This window comes from Acipenser ruthenus, chromosome 42 (genome assembly GCF_902713425.1).
Source record: "Acipenser ruthenus chromosome 42, fAciRut3.2 maternal haplotype, whole genome shotgun sequence".
Lineage (NCBI taxonomy): Eukaryota > Metazoa > Chordata > Actinopteri > Acipenseriformes > Acipenseridae > Acipenser > Acipenser ruthenus.
The window spans coordinates 2,887,479-2,910,225 of record NC_081230.1 but is presented as its reverse complement, the minus strand read 5'-3'; the positions used below and the strand labels follow the sequence as shown (position 1 = coordinate 2,910,225).

At 39.4% G+C, this 22,747-nt stretch overlaps 1 protein-coding gene across 1 annotated transcript; it reads right to left on the bottom strand.

The window, feature by feature from the left end:
- Nucleotides 1-3,541: 3,541 nt before the first annotated feature.
- On the bottom strand, nucleotides 3,542-21,121 carry LOC117972022 (zinc finger protein 79-like). Its single transcript, XM_059011639.1, has 3 exons — nucleotides 19,982-21,121; nucleotides 12,693-13,013; nucleotides 3,542-5,188 (listed from the first exon to the last, which is right to left on the bottom strand). The coding sequence occupies exons 1-3, from the start codon at nucleotides 20,250-20,252 to the stop codon at nucleotides 4,185-4,187; spliced, it is 1,596 nt and encodes a 531-aa protein (XP_058867622.1). The 5' UTR covers nucleotides 20,253-21,121; the 3' UTR covers nucleotides 3,542-4,184.
- Nucleotides 21,122-22,747: the final 1,626 nt, after the last annotated feature.

The following is a 22,747-nucleotide window of genomic DNA, read 5'->3' as shown; positions in this document are numbered from 1 at the left end:
GATGATGAAGCCCTTGCTTTTTTCACAGCTTGCTCTACTTCTTTCTACTTAGGTGCACAGTCCTCCATTTGGTATTCTGGTGGATTGATAGGTGGGATGTCTGACAGAATTGACATAGGCTCCTGCCTTTTTGAATCTATGTGTTTCCTCCAAATATCTCTCCAGCTCAACCTTAGATGCTTTTAGAGTTCCATTCTTCACACTGGTGAATAACTTCTTTACAAATTTGAATGGGTCTTTATAAAAGTTAGCTCTCGCACGCTCTTTCTTTTTGTAGCGTTTCCATAGGCGCTCAGCTCTGCGCAATGTTGCAAACTTATCTTTTATGACCCTTTGTAAGAGATTGAGTCCCTCCTTCTGACTTTGTTCTGCTCTTCTCCATTGCTTCCTCAGCTGTCTCCTTTCTCTAACTAAGCATTCAATCTCCTTTCCAGGAATAGTTTGTACTTTTTCCTTCCTTTTTTCAACTCCAAACCTCTCACTTCCATATGCGTAGATGATGTCCCCAAATTTATCCAGCTTCTTTTCAACTGTTCCACTTAATCTTTCCAATGCAACGCAGAGATCTGTGTTTACTGTGTCCCATGCAGTTTTCTCACAAGCTCTTGGCCATTTAACTCCAGGCTTGTGCCCGTTGAGGTTCTTTTCTCTCTTATGCTGGTTTGTCTGACCGGGTTCACAAGGATCATTAGGTTCATCACTAACTGTGTCCATGCAAGTCCTCCTCACGTCTATGACAGGGGTGCTGATATCCTGCGAACTGTGGTTTGCTTCCTGTCGCTGGATTTCATTCGACTGACTTGACTGACTTTGTGAGAAGTACTGATCAATGCGAGACCCTTGTCCCTTCTCCCTCAAGCATTTCATTCTCCCTTGATGAATCTTCAAACCCCTGACTGTTGTCGCCTTGCTCCAGCCGCAGACACAAACCTGGAGTTCCATGTCTTTGCTAACTGCAGATCTTGAACTAGTCTTTTGTGAAGTACTCTCCATACTCATATCCGTTTCCGTTCCTAAGTCGTTAACCGTGTTGTCAAATGTTGAGTCATCTTCCGCCCCCGCTCTCGCAGACTCTAGGGGTATTTTTCTCTTTAATTTCTTAGAAGCCTTGTGCGGGTGTCTCCAGCATCCTGTAAACACAGAGCTGGATACTGCCGACAAGGGTAGCTAACCCTTACCAGTCCCAATGGGGTCTCTCTCCTCCTGTCAGCTGTCTCTCCAGGTCTTTCCCTTGTTGCCAGATGCACTATTCACAGCAGTCACTGGACGTATCCAGATCTTCATGATTTCCATTACATGAGAGTAGATGTTACAACTTAATCACCAAAAAAAAAGCTTGTTCATCATAACACTGAATGAAAGCAATGAAGCAGCACAGTAGATCTGCACGCTGGGTAGAAGGGTATCACTGGTATGCAGAGCAGAGAAAGACCAGCAAAAGCAACAGGACCAGCTTGCATTGCAGATATTTCAAATATGCCAGAGCAGCCATTTTAAATGCAGTTATCTGTTTATAAGCACAGCGCCATGGCAACAGACATCATGCTGCTCATGTTCAGCACTGACATAACGGTGACATCATAAGGAAAGTGATGTCATAATGTCTCTGGCAGTAAATTTTAATTTGAATCTTCATTGCAGAGATTTACTCCTGAGAGGTAAGTTCACAGAGTTTCTGTTCACTATTTATTATTTATTTATAGAGATCAAAGTAAGACCAATATACATGCAGAACCTAGCTCTCGCTATTCCTTATCCAAAGCTGCCATTGTGTGGCCATTTGGTAGAACTGTTAATTCTAATAAATTAACTTTTTTTTTTTTTATGTGAACACACAACACAGCTCACAGTGACAAGCGGTTGCTGGTGCCCTCTGCTGTTTACAATGGGTAGTACAGGTAATTACTGTTATTTACTTCTTCAGACATCCAGTGCGACTTACAATTGTTACAAGTTATCACAGTACAAAGTATCACATTATAAAACATCACATTACAGAATATCATAATACAGATAAGAGCAGATATGAAAGTACCATAAAATCAATTCAAGTAAGAGCAAAATAATAAAGCACACAGTAAATTATAAGAGTGAATTCGACTAAGGGCAGCTAAACCTGATAGTAACTATTTGCTGATATGAGTCCAGTAAGAACACGTAGTAAGCATGATAAATACATGAGAATGATTTCAAATAAGAGCAATTACAGAAAACGTTATTATTTATATACAGTACTCTCCTGGTTATCCTGCAAATATTTTTCTTGCTGTATTTTAAGAATGTATAAGAAATGTCTATTTTTGCTCAGAGGTTAAGGTTAATACAAGTCATTTCAAAGAGCAACTGAGCTGTGTTCAGATATAGATAGATAGATAGATCGATAGATAGATAGATATCTTGCAACAAACAGTCTCGTAAATGGCCACACGATGGCAGCATTGGCTAAGGAATAGCGAGAGCTCCGTTCTGCCTGTCTCCATAAAGTCCAGGTTTACAGCACAGGAAGCCCCGCGACCCGACACCTCCCCATGTGAGTTTAATTATTTATTCTTAAAACCAATACTATTTTAATCCACAGCAGGGACTGATAAAACAGCCTTTGTACAGCAGTTGCCCTGCGGTGTGCAGGTCAGGGAGCTGTGTGGGTGCTGGAGTGCGCTGCAGAGCAGATTTCCACTCGATCACACAAGGGAATATAAAGGATGCCGTGTTCAGAGCTGGCTCTGCGATTTAGTGCGTGGAGAGATCGAAACCACTGAAGCTGTTTAAAAAAAAAAAAAAAAGGTAAAGAAATGTACATCATTTCTTTCTCACTGTTTGACAAATAACAATAAAAAAATAAAAGCATGTGTGATGCTTATTTCCCTAGAAGCCCTTGTCTTTATTCACTGGAGCACAGACTCTTACGGGGGTTTGAAACCGCACATCACTTGCGTGGATGCTTACTCATGTCTGTCCCACAGGAGTTCCCTGGCTGTAGTTAATGTGGCTGTTCTTTGATCTCATGCAGTGTTACAGGAGTGTGCACAGCTGACTGTGATGGTTGATTCTAGTGTGTGAAGATCTGCTAGTCTGTGATAGTTGATTCTAGTGTGTGCAGAGCTGCAAGTCTGTGATGGTTGATTCTAGTGTGTGTAGAGTGTCCTGTTGTAGCTGTGATTTGACAGGACACGGACTGGTGTCTGGTTTATGTTCTCCACTAGATCACTGTTTCCTCAGCTTTCTTTGTATCAACATTAAGGATTCTTTTGAAATGAATATAGATTAATGGATGACCACAGGCACGAAATAGGGGAGGGGAGGGGAGGGAAGTAAAGTTGATCCTCTGTTATATCATTAAAAATAATAACTCTGTTCCCGAGTGGCGCATCCAGTAAAGGCACTCCACATGGAGTGCAGGATGCGCTCCATAGTCTGGACGTCGCAAGTTCGAGTCCAGGCTATTCCACAGCCGACCGTGGATGGGAGCTCCCTGATTGAAGACACTGAACATCATTTAAAACAGCATTTAATACAGGCAGCAAAACATTGTTAATATAGATTTTATTTGCTTTAGTAGTCTCGTTGTCAGTCAACAAAGTGATATTAAAAACACAGAACTTGCGTTTGTTAATAGAGTACCCAAGAGAGAGAAAGAGAGAGAGAGAGAGGGCAGTATTAAACACATCCTGAGCAGAAATCATCTCATTAAGAAACAATGCTATGCAGCACATTACATTCCTAAAAGCTCTCTGGTGCCTGCAAGCTGTCCGCATGATAACTGCAGTACACTGTGCTGTGTCTTGAGGTGCCGCAGATTCACCGTGGTATCGGGGAAGGTTCCACAGAACCCGCTGCAAGAGGCTGAGCAACGCATGAGAAAGGAAAGAGAAACGTGCATTCATAATAACAAATCTATTTAATATATTACTAATGTGAGGTAACACAATCCGAATGCTCAACAAGATGATCAATACAAGATGTACTCGTTCATATTTGAGTCTCTGAGCTTTTGATCTGAACAGATTGTGATTAGGGGTGACCCTGTTTATCAAGCAGGTTTAATCTTTTGTATTCAGTAAACATTTCTGTATTTAGTCAAATATCTTCCTGTTGTTTAGGGGTCTACAATTCTGAGAATGTTCTTGAGTCCTGTAAGAGCCTGTAACTGACTTAACTTCTCCACACTAAGTGCAGGGAGAGGATTACACACCTGTGTGAATTTTATGGTGTCTTTTAAGGTCTCCTAACTGGCTGAATCTCTTCCCACAAACATCACAGTGATGAGGTTTCTCTCCTGTGTGAATGGCTTTGTGTTTTTTAAGGGTTCCTATGTGACTGAATGTCTTCCCACACTCAGTGCAGTGATGAGGTTTCTCTCCTGTGTGAATTTTATGGTGTCCTTTAAGGTTTCCAAACAGGCTGAATCTCTTCCCACAAACAGCACAGTGATAAGGTTTCTCTCCTGTGTGAATTTGATGGTGTCTTTTAAGGTCTCCAGATTGGCTGAATCTCTTCCCACAAACATCACAGTGATGAGGTTTCTCGCCTGTGTGAATGGCTTTGTGTTTTTTAAGGTTTCCTATGTGACTGAATCTCTTCCCACACTCAGTGCAGTGATAAGGTTTCTCTCCTGTGTGAATCGCTTTGTGTTTTTTAAGGTATCCTAACTGGCTGAATCTCTTCCCACACTCAGTGCAGTGATAAGGTTTCTCTCCTGTGATAATGCGCTGGTGTGAATGAAGATTTCCTAACTGTTTGAAACTATTATCACTGGACTGTATGTGGGAAGGTTTCTCTCCTGTGTGAATGCGCTGGTGTCTTTTAAGCAGTGATATATGATTGAAACTCTTCCCACAATCAGCCCAGGAAAAGGTAGTTCCTCCTGTGGGGTTTCCCTTGTGAGTTTCAGGAGCGTCTAATTGACAGGAACTCTTCCCACCTTTAACAGAATGAAGCAAGGTCTTCAAGTTGCCCTGGGTTTCAGAATTGTTAAAACATGCAGAATGTGTCGTCTCTGTACTCTCCACAGTAAGTGGGTGTCTGTCTTGTAAAGAAGGGATTTTAACTGAGTGAGTTCTCAATGTCTTCACATACTCTTCTTGGGGTGTCATTTCTCTGTGTTTCTTGCTCTGTGGTTTGCCTCTAGAAGAGTTTTTGCACTGGGGTGATGGAGTGGAGTCGTGTTCTCCTTCATCTACTTTAGAAGCTAAAGAAAAAGAAAGAAAGAGAGACAAAGGTTATTGTACAGCATTCTTCCACATGCACTGTTCTGCAGGGCTTCATGACATAAATATGACAACTAGAGTGAACTCTTATGACTGTGTATTGAGGGCATACAGTCAAACCCAATTCACATCATTCCAGTTATTATTATTATTATTATTATTATTATTATTATTATTATTATTTATTTCTTAGCAGACACCCTTATCCAGGGCGACTTACAATCGCAAGCAATACAAAGACATTCAAGTGTTACAATACAAGTAATACAATAAGAGCAAGAAATACAATAATTTTTGTTCAAGTGTGATAAACCACAATTCAATAATACAGCAGATAATAGTGATAGTTACATCAGGATATGATTAAATAGTGATAGTTACATCAGGATATGATTAAGTACAAAATACTACAGGTTAAACACTTGGCAGATTACAATATTCTGAAGTACAGGATTAAATGCAGTAAAATAGGGGGGCAGATAAGAGCAAAATAAAGCACATTTAAATGACGAGTGTCCCAGGATACAACAGAGGAGTTCTACAGGTGCTGTTTGAAGAGGTGAGTCTTAAGGAGGCGCCGGAATGTGGTCAGGGACTGGGCAGTCCTGACATCTGTAGGAAGGTCATTCCACCACTGCGGTGCAAGGGTGGAGAAGGAGCGGGCTCAGGAGGCAGGGGAGCGTAGCGGAGGTAGAGCAAGTCTTCTAGTGCAGGCGGAGCGGAGAGGTCGAGTGGGGGTGTAGGGAGAGATGAGGGTCTGGAGGTAGCTGGGTGCAGTCTGGTCAAGGCATCTGTAGGCTAGTACAAGAGTCTTGATGGATGCGAGCGGTGATCGGGAGCCAGTGGAGTGAGCGGAGTAGTGGAGTAGCGTGGGCGAAGCGAGGCAGAGAGAACACCAGGCGGGCAGCAGAGTTCTGGATGAGCTGGATCGGACGGGTGGCCAGCCAGGAGGGAGTTGCAGTAGTCTAGGCGGGAGAGTACCAGGGCCTGGACCAGGAGTTGGGTAGCATAGTTGGTGAGGAAGGGTCGGATTCTTCGGATGTTGCTCAGGAAGAATCGGCAAGTGCGTGCCAGAGTGGAGATGTGCTGGGAATAAGAGAGGCAGGGGTCCAGGGTGACTCCGAGGTTCTTAGCTGAGGAGGAGGGAGAGTGTGTGGTAGATTCCAGAGGAACAGAGATAGAGAGATCAGAGGAGGGGGAGGAGGAGGGAAAGAAAAGGAGGTCAGATTTAGAGAGGTTGAGTTTGAGGTGATGCGAGTGCATCCAGGAGGAAATAGCAGACAGACAGGTAGAGATATGGGAGGAGATGGTGGAGTCAGAGGTGGGGAAGGAGAGGAAAATCTGAGCATCATCAGCATAGAAATGGTATGAGAAACCATAGGATGCGATGAGGGGGCCCAGGGAGCGGGTGTAGAGAGAGAACAGGAGAGGACCCAAGACTGACCCTTGGGGGACTCCAGTTAAGAGTGGGTGAGGTGTGGAGGTTGCTCCACGCCAGGTTACCTGGTAAGTGCGGTTGGAGAGGTAGGAGGAGAACCAGACCAGAGCAGTGCCAGAGATCCCCAGGTCAGCAAGAGATGATAGTAGAATAGAGTGATCAACAGTGTCAAAGGCAGCAGAGAGGTCGAGGAGAATTAGGACAGAGGAGAGAGAGGCAGCTCGGGCACACTTAAGTGAGTTGGTGACAGACAGGAGGGCGGTTTCAGTGGAGTGATGTAATGGAATTTTTATAACATTGCAATTGCTTAGTTTGCTCAATAGCAAACAAATAGGTTTTAAGATAACAATATAGGTTGTAATGTTAAGTTTAAGTAGAGACCTGTCCTGAGTCAATAGGACGAGTAGAACACGAGCTATAAGAAATAATATCTTTATGTTTATTAAGTATACAAAGTATAATTTGCAGTATACTGAACTGACTGTTCCTTGGAACTCGCGGGGGGGGGGGGGGGGGGGGGGGGGGGAACCATCCCCCACCGACAGCCAATCAGAGACTTACTATTAATCTCCCATTCGGCTGAACCAATGAGGATCTAAAAGTAAACAACTTTGTGGGTAACAAGGAGCAACCAGTTTAAACTAATTTCAGCTGTCATGTCTAGCATAAACTTGTCTTATGACTGTTTTATAATTCTCCCAAATGGAGATAATTTCTTGTTCTATAACCTGACTATGGCCCTATATGGTTTCCACTTCTTTTAAGCTAGATAACCAATCCTTATATGGTTACACTGTTTAATTTCCCCTTTTTGTATGATGTTCCTGAAAACTATATAAGCTGCATGAAAAATTAGCTGGGTGTGCGATTCTGCTATTGCTAACAGAGTCTGCGTCACTCTGTTGAACGCTCCAGTTTGCAAACTTATCTATTAATAGGTAACCTTCTGTTTGACTCAAATTGTCTCTTGGCACATTCTTTTCGGGTCTAAAATGAGATATAGAAATTTCCACTACAGTGAGCAGAGCGGAAGCCAGATTGGAGAGGGTCAAGCAGAGAGTGGTTGGACAGGAAAGCAGAGAGCTGGCGGTGTACAGTCCGCTCGAGGGTTTTGGAGAGGAAGGGTAGGAGGGAGACAGGACGGTAGCTCTGGAGGGAGGTGGGGTCGAGGGTAGGTTTTTTGAGGAGGGGAGTGATAGAGGCTTTTTTGAAGGCAGAGGGAAAGATGCCAGAAAGTAGAGAGGTGTTGAGGAGTGAGGAGATGAAGGGGAGTAGAGCAGGAGCAGCAGCTTGAAAGAGGTGAGTGGGGAGGGGGTCCAAGGCACACGTGGTGGGTTTGTGACCCTGGAGCAGGGAGGAGAGGTCAGAGTCTGAGAGGGGCAAGAAGGTGGAGAAGGAGGGCGAGTTAGTAGGGGATGTAGTGGGTGTAGGGGTTGGAGCAGGAGGGGGTGCGGAGGAGGGAGAGGTGTTAAAGAGTTTGCGGATATCTGAGATTTTAGAAGAGAAGAAGGAGGCAAAGTCATCAGGGGAGATAGAGGAGGGAGGAGGAGGGGGGGAGGGTTTAGGAGGGAGGAGAAGGTAGAGAATAGTTTACGTGGGTTGTTAGTGGAGGCTTCGATTACAGATTGGAAATAAGCACATTTAGCAGAGGAGAGAGTAGAGGAGAAGGAGGAGAGGAGAGTGCGGTAAAGGTCTAGGGCAGCAGGGAGTTTGGTTCTCTTCCATTTCTTTTCAGCAGATCGCAGTGTGATTCTTGCCGAGCGGAGCGCAGAGGAGAGCCAGGGATGGGGAGGGGAGGGGCGAGCAGGTCGGGAGGTGAGGGGACAGAGGGAGTCGAGGGAGGAGGTGAGGGAGGAGAAGAGGGTGGAGGTAGCAGAGTCTACGGAGCAGTTCAGCTCAGCCTCCTTTTACTATCACCATATTCAGGAATGTATATAAAAGCTGGGAGTCGGGAAAAATCCATGGCTATGTCATAACATTCCTGACTATTTTGATGAGATGCTCCTGGAAAAACACCAACGCTTCATACCTGTGTTCTGTCTGTGTGTTGAAGACAAGCGAATGAGCAGTTCAGTGATTGGTTTCTTGAGATGAGGCGGATTCGTTTACCAGCTAGTGTCCCGCAAATGTCAATCACAGCAAGAATGATGTCAGCATCAGTCACGTGGAAAATGAAAATCAACCTGCTTTTACCGTTTAAATTGGAACATTTTAAATCGAGCCAACAGCGCGTCATGAAAAATCCTGAGTATACACAACCAAGTTATTTAATACCTGCATGTTGATAGTACTGCTATTTATGCCATATTTTAATTTGTTTTTTGATAATTAATATTTGCTTCTAAAAGCAGAAATTCCATTTGCAATCGCACGCATTGCCCCTTGCCTTTATTTTCTACCTGTATTTAAGACATACGATGTGTAGAACTAATGTAGGGCTGCAGGGGGTTTGTTCAGGTATGACACAGGCCCGGTTTTTGGGATGGAACTGCATAACAGTCTCGGATTTTGATTGGTCCATGTCTGTCACATGAATATGTCGTCACACGAGTGGAAAAGCTTGCAGGCATTTTTAACATTGTGATCAGAGAGAGAGAGAGATCCGCTTTCTACAACCTTACCATTAAAATATAATGTGGTATTACGCTCTACTAGTATAACAAACTATGGGTTATTACTTTATATGAATTATCATGTTATGCACGAATGTAAGAATTGGCTTTCTGTGGTGGTGTACTTTTTTCTTTCAAGTAGCATATATCTATAATCGGTTTTGCGATATATTTTAATATAAAATGTATACACTATTGCAGTTTTGTTAGAGGATACATTAGTTTATCTCTAATGTAATCACAGATTTACATATAGACTGCCCCTGTTTTTATTTACGTCCCAAATTCTGGGCCGCTTTGCATTTTCGAATTCAGCCCAGTTTTCACAGTTTCGAAGTCATCCATGCACAATTGACCATAAACAGGATCGTGAATTCATTTGAGCGTAATCCTTAGTACATGAATCAAAGTGAATGTATTTTTTACTCTCCCCAGAAATCTTTTTTTTTTTTATGAAAAAACAGAAATAAAATGTAAATGTTAAAAAAACGTATTTCTTATTACATGAAGAAACTACATTGCACTGAAATAGATACGTGAAAATTAATTAAAGCAGTCGTTTTCCTTTATTAAAGACTAATATTAAAACACATTTTTGGGAAAGAACATGGTATTCCGAAAAAAGGACATCTCATTTTCTTATGTAACGTCCATCAATATATTGTAGTGTTTCAGGTTCTTTTTGGACAGAAATGAGACTGCAACTGTGAGTAGATGAAGGCCGTTTATTTTGACAATAATTAAATAATCACAAAATAAAATCATAAAGTGAGGGAAAGGAGATGGGGAGTCGAAAGTGAAAATAAATGATTGTAGCAATTTTTCTTTTACCCTACCCTTCCCAGTCTTTTCATGAACTCGAAGGAGCCCATTTTCTTTAGCTAAGACTGTTGTGCATCTAAAGAGAGTACTAGCGAGTTTGTTGGCCCAGGATTTGTGGGCTCATGGGGTACGACAGGAGGACCCCCCCCCCCCCCCCCCGACCGCGATTTCCTATAGCAAAATGAATACAAAAAATGTCCATTATATATAAGACCTGAAATGTGCACATTTTGTAGTGTATTTATGCAACAGAAGCACCAATTTAAGTCCATTCCAAGTGTTTTGTGATCACAGTATCAGCTTGAGTGTATCGGGGCATAGTTTTGCACCAAAAGCGAGCAGAGGCGAAAAAAAGGACTATATACCCTATTCTTTAAAATATCACTTTGCAGTGCAAATTTGAGGAACGCAACCACTTAGCAACTTGCAACTTGGAACTGCAATTTAAAGGCCTGTAGTGTCAGACTGGTAGTCCCTAACTGATTCAAGTGTTTTTTAAATTATTCCTGCAAACACTGATTTATAAGAAAAAAGAGAGATTGACAAACAGCATTTTGCTTTATATGCAGAAACGGGCAACTACAAGAGGGTGTCAAACAAGCTGTGAATGTCTTAGGAAGCTACAGAGTACCTCTGGGTTTGAATCCAGATGCTCGCAGTACCTGTTCTTAGATGTCCGAAACCACTGTATCGCTGTATAACTGTATACCCTATAAATATCACTTTTTATTGTGTATTTGAGGAACACAACCAATTACAAACTTCATTTGAATTGCTGTGCTATCAGATTGCTGGGTATTGCAGGGTATGCTGGGTATCAAAAGGCCTTCACTTTTACAAAAGGCTGTCAAAATTTTAAAAAGGCCGTCAAAGTTACAAAAAAATAGGTGTGCTCCTAACCCAGTACTTGTCTTTTTTAAATTCTGTGCATCCAAATACTTGTAGTTAAAAGTTTTAAGAATTAAGCCTACTGTTTGTTGTTCTGTCCTAAACCAGCAGTTTGTCACCCAAATTTATTAAATAAACAGGGGGGGGGGGTTATCAGATTATTCTCCATTTTATTGTAACTGAGGTACCGTTCAGTTGAGCGAAAATTGTAAAGGGGTACTCGAGGTGAAACCTCCAGATAGAAGGGGTACAGTTTCAAAAAAAGGTTGAAAACTCCTGACCTACAGTATAAACTATCAGGAATAGATAAGGGAAATGTTAACTAATACGATACAATAGGATTTATTTGAAGTTGTTGAAGGGCACTGGTCTCTTAAACCCAGAAGTTCTGATAAACCCCTACGCCTCAATATATATTGATGGACATTACATAAGCAAATGAGATGTCCTTTTTTTTTGGTATACCATGTTCCTAAATGTTTTCTGGGAGAGTAAAACATACATTAACTTTGATTCATGTACTAAGGGTTACTCTTAAATGAATTAACGGTCCAGTTTATGGTAAACTGTGCATGCATGACTTAGAAACTCGGCTGTCAGCTATCTAAAAGTTATCTAAAAGCCACAGCAGCCCAGAAATTGGGATGTTATAAGAGCGGCCCAGAATTTGGGACGTTATCTGAAAATTATAGCTGCCCAGAATTTGAGACGTTATCTGCAAACCAAATCGGCTGAGAATTTGGGACTTAAATGAAAACAGGGGCAGTCTATATGTAAAACTGTGATTACATTAGAGATAAACTAATGTATCCTCTAACAAAACTGCAATAGTGTATACATTTTATATTAAAATATATCGCAAAAACGATTATAGATATATGCTACACCACCACAGAAAGCCAATTCTTACATTCGTGCATAACATGATAATTCATATAAAGTAATCGCCCATAGTTTGTTATACTAGTAGAGCGTAATACCACATTATATTTTAATGGTAAGGTTGTGGAAAGCAGATCACTCTCTCTGATTACAATGTTAAAAATGCCTGCAAGGTTTTCCACTCGTGTGACGACATATTCATGTGACAGACATGGACCAATCAAAACGCAAGACTGTTATGCGGTTCCATCCCAAAAACCTGGCCTGTGTCATACCTCGGTTTGCTTTTCCACAACAAATTTCTCTTTTTATGATTTTTGTGTAAAATATCTGTAGAGCAGAGATCTGCTAAAACTACAATTCCCAGAATCCCCCTCACAGCTGAAACTGATTCGCTGGTCTGCTGTACAGAACCCCTCCACACACGTACTTACTGTACTGTGACAATAATAACACAGCAATGCTTACTGTGAGACACACAAGAGTGAAATGTGCCTCTGCCAGCAAACATTACAGTCCCTGGGATAGTTGTAGTGAGATGAGCTTTTAAACATGTTATTGTATTTGAATAAAGTGTAAGAAATAAATAAGACTGATGGGTCATACAATATGGGTTCACTCTCATTGTGGCGATGCTGCTGATCTCACAGCATTCTAAATAGGCGTGGCAGTGGCTGCACAGCTAGCAGGTGCCTCAGGAGCAAGCACAGTGATGTCCTTGTTGACATAGTGGTTGGGCAGCTCCCCTTGTTAAAATATGAATCTCAAGCACACTGCTGGTGTTCAGTACCAGGTTCTGCAGGATCAATAGGCAGCTCAATGCTGCTTGTTTTGTAGGATTACCTCCAAATCCCAGATCACATTCAGATGGAGAATCATCACACAGGTTGGATCCCAGCTTCGTGTTCTCCTCAAGTGTACAGACATTATTTTCAGTACGATGTTCCTCTGCGATGGGGACACATTCCTGCTCTATGAACTCCTCTTTAAAAGGAACACATTCCTGTTCAGGGATGTCTTCATCTTTAACACATGGCAGCCCTGTAACCTGCATTAGACTTGCACACCACTCCTGCTCAAAGGACTCCTCTTGTGTGTAAACTGCTTCTATCTTTGGCCCCTCCTGTGCTTCAGATTCAGGGATAGCGTGGCTCTCTATGGGATCTGTGGGAAACAAAATTGTATAAAATTACAACTCTTACTTACTAGCTAGGTTCCTCTTCAAAGCCAGCCCCTTGTCAGAATGCTACTGAGAGATGTCACCGGGTCTAAGAGGAGCTATTTCTCTTATTTATTTCTTTCATTAATACAGTGCGCCCAGTTACTTTACCGTTTTTAACTCCCAATTAATACACAATTTTCCCTCCCAGCAGGAAACCCCACAACGCTGAGGCCAACAGAGGGTGTCCTCTAATCCACAACCAAGCCATTAACCTCTTCACACCCAGGAGTTTGGCAGCCAGCTCCCAGCAGCGTGGTAGCCAGCTCCCAGCAGCGTGGCAGAGAGCTCCCAGCAGCGTGGCAGAGAGCTCCCAGCAGCGTGGCAGAGAGCTCCCAGCAGCGTGGCAGAGAGCTCCCAGCAGCGTGGCAGAGAGCTCTCAGCAGCGTGGCAGCCAGCTCCCAGCAGCGTGGCAGCCAGCTCCCAGCAGCGTGGCAGCCAGCTCCCAGCAGCGTGGCAGAGAGATCCCAGCAGCGTGGCAGCCAGCTCCCAGCAGCGTGGCAGAGAGCTTCCAGCAGCGTGGCAGAGAACTCCCAGGGGGACAAAGGCAGCCCTATAGTGCCTGCTTGAGCTCACTGGGCCTGCCCAATAGATACAAATCATGAATGATAGCCTATGGGATCTTGTACTTTTCCAGATACTACAGGGTCGTGAGCTGGGAATCCGGTTGGATCCAACATTCCTTCCAAAGTACTTGTGGTAGAGGAGTGATCAATGCCTTTAATTAAAACTGAAATATGAAAGAATAAAGAACATCTAACCCTAGTACCCTACCCACAATGCCATGGCTCATACTTTTTGCACTGATCAAATATTTATTTCAACTCCCATCAACATTCTTTGTTAGCTGCTTTGATCAGGGATTGTATCAATATAACCCCTGCAAACTACTGTGTTCAGTAAGGCGCAGCATGCATTTGAAGTTACTGTTCCTCACTTATTTCGTATAGGGTTGAGCTGGTATAATAGTTTGGTGGTTTAGGTACATGATGGCATTGATACCATTCCTGTTATTCTACATTGCAATTAGCGGTTAACGCTGTGTTTGTGTTCCTATGAACAAAGTGAAGGAAAAGGCATTTTCATATGAACATCTTTATATTCTACATCATGTACAAAACAAGCCTCAGTGCGGCTGGTCTTTCTCACCTCCTGTAGCCTCACACTGGAGCATTGCATCCACTTCTACCTCCCTGTCAATCACCTCACACTGGAGCATTGCATCCACTTCTACCTCCCTGTCAATCACCTCACACTGGAGCATTGCATCCACTTCTACCTCCCTGTCAATCACCTCACACTGGAGCATTGCATCCACTTCTACCTCCCTGTCAATCACCTCACACTGGAGCATTGCATCCACTTCTACCTCCCTGTCAATCACCTCACACTGGAGCATTGCATCCACTTCTACCTCCCTGTCAATCACCTCACACTGGAGCATTGCATCCACTTCTACCTCCCTGTCAATCACCTCACACTGGAGCATTGCATCCACTTCTACCTCCCTGTCAATCACCATCATGACCGCTGTTCTGCCTTTGTATTGTTCTAATGCAAACATCCATTTCTCTACTGCAAACATGCTTAGAAACCAAGCAGGGAGACTTGCAGTCTTAGCAAAGTGTCTCAGGAATGTCTTTTTGTTAACTCATACTGTACTGTGACAAAGGTTTAGAGGAGTGGTTAGGGCTCTGGGTTCAATCCCAGGTGGGGGACACTGCTGCTGTACTCTTGAGCAAGGTACTTTACCTAGATTGCTCCAGTAAAAACCCAACTGTATAAATGGGTAATTGTATGTAAAAATAATGTGATATCTTGTAACAATTGTAAGGTACCCTGGATAAGGGCATCTGCTAATAAATAAATACAAATAATAATAATAAGTATAATAATAATTAGTAAAACAATATGAGCGACCATTTCCTAATTCTGCTTACCATCAGCTGAACAAAGTACTTTATTTATTTTATGGTTAGAATTTTTCTAACAAACAAACTGCAGCATTACGCTGTTTTGAATAAATGATAGATCTTTACAATACAATAACAAACACTGTTATAGTAGAATATATACTGCACCACTATCCATTCTTAATAATACACACTGTTATAGTATAATATATACTGCACCACTATCCATTCTTAATAATACACACTGTTATAGTATAATATATACTGCACCACTATCCATTCTTAATAATACACACTGTTATAGTATAATATATACTGCACCACTATCCATTCTTAATAATACACACTGTTATAGTATAATATATACTGCACCACTATCCATTCTTAATAATACACACTGTTATAGTATAATATATACTGCACCACTATCCATTCTTAATACACACTGTTATAGTATAATATATACTGCACCACTATCCATTCTTAATAATACACACTGTTATAGTATAATATATACTGCACCACTATCCATTCTTAATACACACTGTTATAGTATAATATATACTGCACCACTATCCATTCTTAATAATACACGCTGTTATAGTATAATATATACTGCACCACTATCCATTCTTAATACACACTGTTATAGTATAATATATACTGCACCACTATCCATTCTTAATAATACACACTGTTATAGTATAATATATACTGCTCCACTATCCATTCTTAATAATACACACTGTTATAGTATAATATATACTGCACCACTATCCATTCTTAATAATACACGCTGTTATAGTATAATATATACTGCACCACTATCCATTCTTAATAATACACACTGTTATAGTATAATATATACTGCACCACTATCCATTCTTAATAATACACACTGTTATAGTATAATATATACTGTACCACTATCCATTCCTAATACACACTGTTATAGTATAATATATACTGCACCACTATCCATTCTTAATACACACTGTTATAGTATAATATATACTGCACCACTATCCATTCCTAATACACACTGTTATAGTATAATATATACTGCACCACTATCCATTCTTAATAATACACACTGTTATAGTATAATATATACTGCACCACTATCCATTCTTAATAATACACACTGTCATAGTATAATATATACTGCACCACTATCCATTCTTAATAATACACGCTGTTATAGTATAATATATACTGCACCACTATCCATTCTTAATACACACTGTTATAGTATAATATATACTGCACCACTATCCATTCTTAATAATACACACTGTTATAGTATAATATATACTGCTCCACTATCCATTCTTAATAATACACACTGTTATAGTATAATATATACTGCACCACTATCCATTCTTAATAATACACGCTGTTATAGTATAATATATACTGCACCACTATCCATTCTTAATAATACACACTGTTATAGTATAATATATACTGCACCACTATCCATTCTTAATAATACACACTGTTATATTATAATATATACTGCACCACTATCCATTCTTAATACACGCTGTTATAGTATAATATATACTGCACCACTATCCATTCTTAATACACACTGTTATAGTATAATATATACTGCACCACTATCCATTCTTAATAATACACACTGTTATAGTATAATATATACTGCACCACTATCCATTCTTAATAATACACACTGTTATAGTATAATATATACTGTACCACTATCCATTCTTAATAATACACACTGTTATAGTATAATATATACTGCACCACTATCCATTCTTAATAATACACACTGTTATAGTATAATATATACTGCACCACTATCCATTCTTAATAATACACACTGTTATAGTATAATACATACTGCACCACTATCCATTCTTAATAATACACACTGTTATAGTATAATATATACTGCACCGCTATCCATTCTTAATAATACACACTGTTATAGTATAATATATACTGCACCACTATCCATTCTTAATACACACTGTTATAGTATAATATATACTGCTCAACTATCCATTCTTAATAATACACACTGTTATAGTATAATATATACTGCACCGCTATCCATTCTTAATAATACACACTGTTATAGTATAATATATACTGTACCACTATCCATTCTTAATAATACACACTGTTATAGTATAATATATACTGCACCACTATCCATTCTTAATAATACACACTGTTATAGTATAATATATACTGCACCACTATCCATTCTTAATACACACTGTTATAGTATAATATATACTGCACCGCTATCCATTCTTAATAATACACACTGTTATAGTATAACATATACTGCACCACTATCCATTCTTAATAATACACACTGTTATAGTATAATATATACTGCACCACTATCCATTCTTAATAATACACACTGTTATAGTATAATATATACTGCACCACTATCCATTCTTAATAATACACACTGTTATAGTATAATATATACTGTACCGCTATCCATTCTTAATAATACACACTGTTATAGTATAATATATACTGCACCACTATCCATTCTTAATAATACACACTGTTATAGTATAATATATACTGCACCACTATCCATTCTTAATAATACACACTGTTATAGTATAATATATACTGCACCACTATCCATTCTTAATAATACACACTGTTATAGTATAATATATACTGTACCGCTATCCATTCTTAATAATACACACTGTTATAGTATAATATATACTGCACCACTATCCATTCTTAATAACACACACTGTTATAGTATAATATATACTGTACCACTATCCATTCTTAATACACACTGTTATAGTATAATATATACTGCACCACTATCCATTCTTAATAATACACACTGTTATAGTATAATATATACTGTACCACTATCCATTCCTAATACACACTGTTATAGTATAATATATACTGTACCACTATCCATTCTTAATAATACACACTGTTATAGTATAATATATACTGCACCACTATCCATTCTTAATAATACACACTGTTATAGTATAATATATACTGCACCACTATCCATTCTTAATAATACACACTGTTATAGTATAATATATACTGCACCGCTATCCATTCTTAATAATACACACTGTTATAGTATAATATATACTGCACCACTATCCATTCTTAATAATACACACTGTTATATTATAATATATACTGCACCACTATCCATTCTTAATAATACACACTGTTATAGTATAATATATACTGCACCACTATCCATTCTTAATACACACTGTTATAGTATAATATATACTGCACCACTATCCATTCTTAATACACACTGTTATAGTATAATATATACTGCACCACTATCCATTCTTAATAATACACACTGTTATAGTATAATATATACTGCTCAACTATCCATTCTTAATAATACACACTGTTATAGTATAATATATACTGTACCACTATCCATTCTTAATAATACACACTGTTATAGTATAATATATACTGCACCACTATCCATTCTTAATACACACTGTTATAGTATAATATATACTGCACCACTATCCATTCCTAATACACACTGTTATAGTATAATATATACTGCACCACTATCCATTCCTAATACACACTGTTATAGTATAATATATACTGCACCACTATCCATTCTTAATAATACACACTGTTATAGTATAATATATACTGCACCGCTATCCATTCTTAATAATACACACTGTTATAATATAATATATACTGCACCACTATCCATTCTTAATAATACACACTGTTATAGTATAATATATACTGCTCCACTATCCATTCTTAATAATACACACTGTTATAGTATAATATATACTGCACCACTATCCATTCTTAATAATACACGCTGTTATAGTATAATATATACTGCACCACTATCCATTCTTAATAATACACACTGTTATAGTATAATATATACTGCTCCACTATCCATTCTTAATAATACACACTGTTATAGTATAATATATACTGCACCACTATCCATTCTTAATACACACTGTTATAGTATAATATATACTGCACCACTATCCATTCTTAATAATACATGAAGGCAGGGTGCTGCTGCCGCCCCCTGTATTCACCCAGTTTGGTCTGGAAAGATCGCTGTAAATGTGTCTGTGTGGAACTATAAGGAAACAGGACTACCGCAAAATAATGATCCGCGACTGTACCAAAGACAAACACAGCACTGGAGCTGAAGACAATGAAAGCATTGATCTAAAAACAGATGTGCAGTCAACACTAGGAGGCTGTGTTAAAGAAACAGGCTTGTAAGCAGGAGGTCCCCGGTTCAAATCCCACCTCAGCCACTGACTCATTGTGTGACCCTGAGCAAGTCTCTTAACCTCCTTGTGCTCCGTCTTTCGGGTGAGACGTAGTTGTAAGTGATTCTGCAGCTGATGCATAGTTCACACACCCTAGTCTCTGTAAGTCGCCTTGGATAAAGGCGTCTGCTAATTAAAATAATAATAATAACAATAACAATAATAACAATAACAATAACAATAACAATAATAATAATAATAATAATAATAACAATAACAACAACAACACGAAAACACGATGTGCTGCTGTGTGTTGATATGAGGTCCCAAATCATTATTCTAAAGATCTGCAGTATGGTCTGTGACTGTCTCAGTGGGACTCTAAACAAGACATCACTTTACCAGAAGGACACTATTTAAGTCTCTATAATTACAGACTGGTTAAGACTTACCAATATAGTAGTTTCTTAGTTTCTAGAATACCTATTTAAGTATGAATTAGACTAGGTTAGATGCACTACGTTCTTATAATCTATAAAATAACACAATGCCTCAATTAGACTCCTTATATAACCAATATTAGGACAGAGCTGTGCTATTATAATAATCAAACACTTTAAAACGTGTCTGAAGAGAGATTCGACCCAAGATCTTTCCAGTAGAAGGTGATTTGAGGTGTTGGATTGAGCGAGCAATACCACCCAATAAAACCCATCTTACCTTGAAATATGAAAGGCTGTTTAATGTCTGCATGTGCAGCGTTTATACACCCTCGCACGGCTTTCAGCTCGCTCTCTGATATTTCCAATCTCAGCTTCAGAGTTTCATTCTCTCTCTTCACTGCAGACATGTCCTCTTGTAATTCAGTGAATTTGCTGCAGACAGCTTCAGTAATCGCGCACACGACGCTGTCTGCAGCCGCTTTCACTGCGAGCTCGACGGTGGAGGCGAGCTCGTCTTGAAACAACGACACAGAGACACTGACGTCCATCTTCACTGGTTTAGTTTGAGACTGCTCTAGCGGAATCCTCTTTGCATTCAGAAACACCGCCTTCGGTTTGTATTTACTAAGATATATGTGTTTTTACCGAAGCCTTCTCATTCAAACATATTCATCACTTCTCTGGTGTGATAAGAAATGACACAAACAGACTTTCCAAGGAGTAACTTCCGTCTTTCAGAATTAAACGCGTTTAAATGTTTTTTTTTTTTTCAGTAAATAATCTCATTGAAAAGCTCAACTTGTCTGTAGATACGAATGACACGCTCCACTCTGTGTGTGAAATTCAAAAGAGAAAACGGATTATTTTATTTTCCCGGAACTCCGTGCAGGTAATAAACAAACACAAAACTCACAAATTATTTATATTTAAAACAAAAAACAAAAAAAACCTTTTCAACCCAAACTAAACACTTTGAGCAGCAGCAGACAGGCAGCGTGTTGTAAAATCACCAGCGGCTGCATTCAGCTCTCTCAGGTAATCACAGCACACCTTTCTGTTTCCTGTACTGAAATGAACGCGTCCCTAGCAGAAGGCGTGTCTGGTCGGAACCGCCTCGTATGATTGGTGTCGGTCTCCCTATCCCGATGCGAGGGCGGCTCGACGAGGTCATGAAGCTGGATGGCAGAGCTCCCCGTGTCGGCTCTGTAACATCCCCAAACAACATGCTTTTGACAGCACCGATTAACTTGCGTGCTGGTTTAGTACCGTGCTCCGTGCAGCCACGGGATCAGCCCCAGGTAGTGCGCTGCTTTCAGTTCGGTGCAATGGACTCGTAATGACGCAGGTGTTTTAAAAATCATATTGGTAGTGTTATAGCGCAGATTTCCGCAGATCTGCACAGACACGCCTTCTGCGAGGGCTGCAGCTGAAATCTGTGCAGATCGGGCGCAGCTCTGAAAATTACCTGCGGGAGGCTGGCTGCGGCTGTGAACCAAAGAGACGATGCAGAGTGAGCTTCCAATAGTAATTGAAATAGCTACTAAAACTACTGCTGCCCCCCTTGTTAGTGGAGGGGAACGACATGTTATCTTTACGATTGTCAACGCTGTATTAAATACACGGTAACACATTAAAATAAGCGTCTGTTCATATGTAATGCATGATGAATTGCAGACACGGAATTACATTATTACAATTAGAAATGTATGCATCATGAATTCATATTGTATCAGCTGATAAATGAGATCACACGTAACTCATCATGAATTACACACACTAATTGAGGTGTTAGATAAATAAATGAATTTATTAATATAAAATAGTAAATAAAACCGTGTACATGTAACCCACTATTACAATGAGTCACATTGAGAATTAAGTTCAGGGAAAATATATGTGAATTCTGGAGATCTCTCTCTAATGCTGCGTATACCCTTCTTAAGAAAATGTACTTTACGTTATACAGTTGCCTTAATATATTTATACCAGGTTACTTTATTATAAAGAATCACTCAGCAACAACAAATATGCTTTATGAAAATAAAATGTTTATAAAAGTAATATATATGTAGCAATTAAAATTGTTACAATATTGTTCACAGTAAAAAAAAAAACAAACAAACATTGGAAATAAAAAATATAGAATAAAACAAAATGTTTCTATCAGTTGTGCACAACGACTAAAGTACCTCCGGAGGACTTAAAAATATAAAAAAAACAAGTCCTTCTGCTGAACTGTCAGTCCCGCTGCAATACAAGCCGTCTCGGTAGATGCAATGGATCGAGTCCTCCACTCTTCGTAATCTCCGGTCTCCACGAACTATTAATAAAATATAATAGCAATGCAGGACAGTGAAGATACAGCATATAGAAATTTCAGATGTATTCCTAGGACGGTAGCTCTAGCACTCGTTTGCACATTGGAAATTAACATGCAGGCAACTGACTGTGTAAAACACAATACACACGTGGTGCATTAATTAAAAGGAAACTTATTTAAAGTGTATTTATTTATTTTTTTAGTAACCATACAATACAAATGTACTATATAAATGACAAATATATATTTGGAACATCTTAAACACATATTATAAACCGTTCAAGTTTTGAACTATATTTAACTGCAGTTCAGTCAAAATGGCGGACGAATGTATAAACAATATTCTCCTTTTTTTTCTATTTACCGAGTAAAATGGGAAACACAACTGCCTCTGTAAATAACAGAAATCACTCAAATATAAAAAATATATATTATTCTTTTATAAGTATTAGAATATAGCCGCTTCAAATATTTATTTGCAAAGCTGTATTGAACAGAATCATCCACATGGCGGCCACACTACTTATTTATTTATTTAAAGTTTTACTTAAAGCTTTATTACAGCAAATCCTGCTATTTTTAATCAATAAAAAAAATCAAAAGTAAGGAGAAATCGCTTACCTATTAATAAAATATAATAGCAATGCAGGACAGCGAAGATACAGCATATAGAAATTTCAGATGTATTCCTAGGACGGTAGCTCTAGCACTCGTTTGCACATT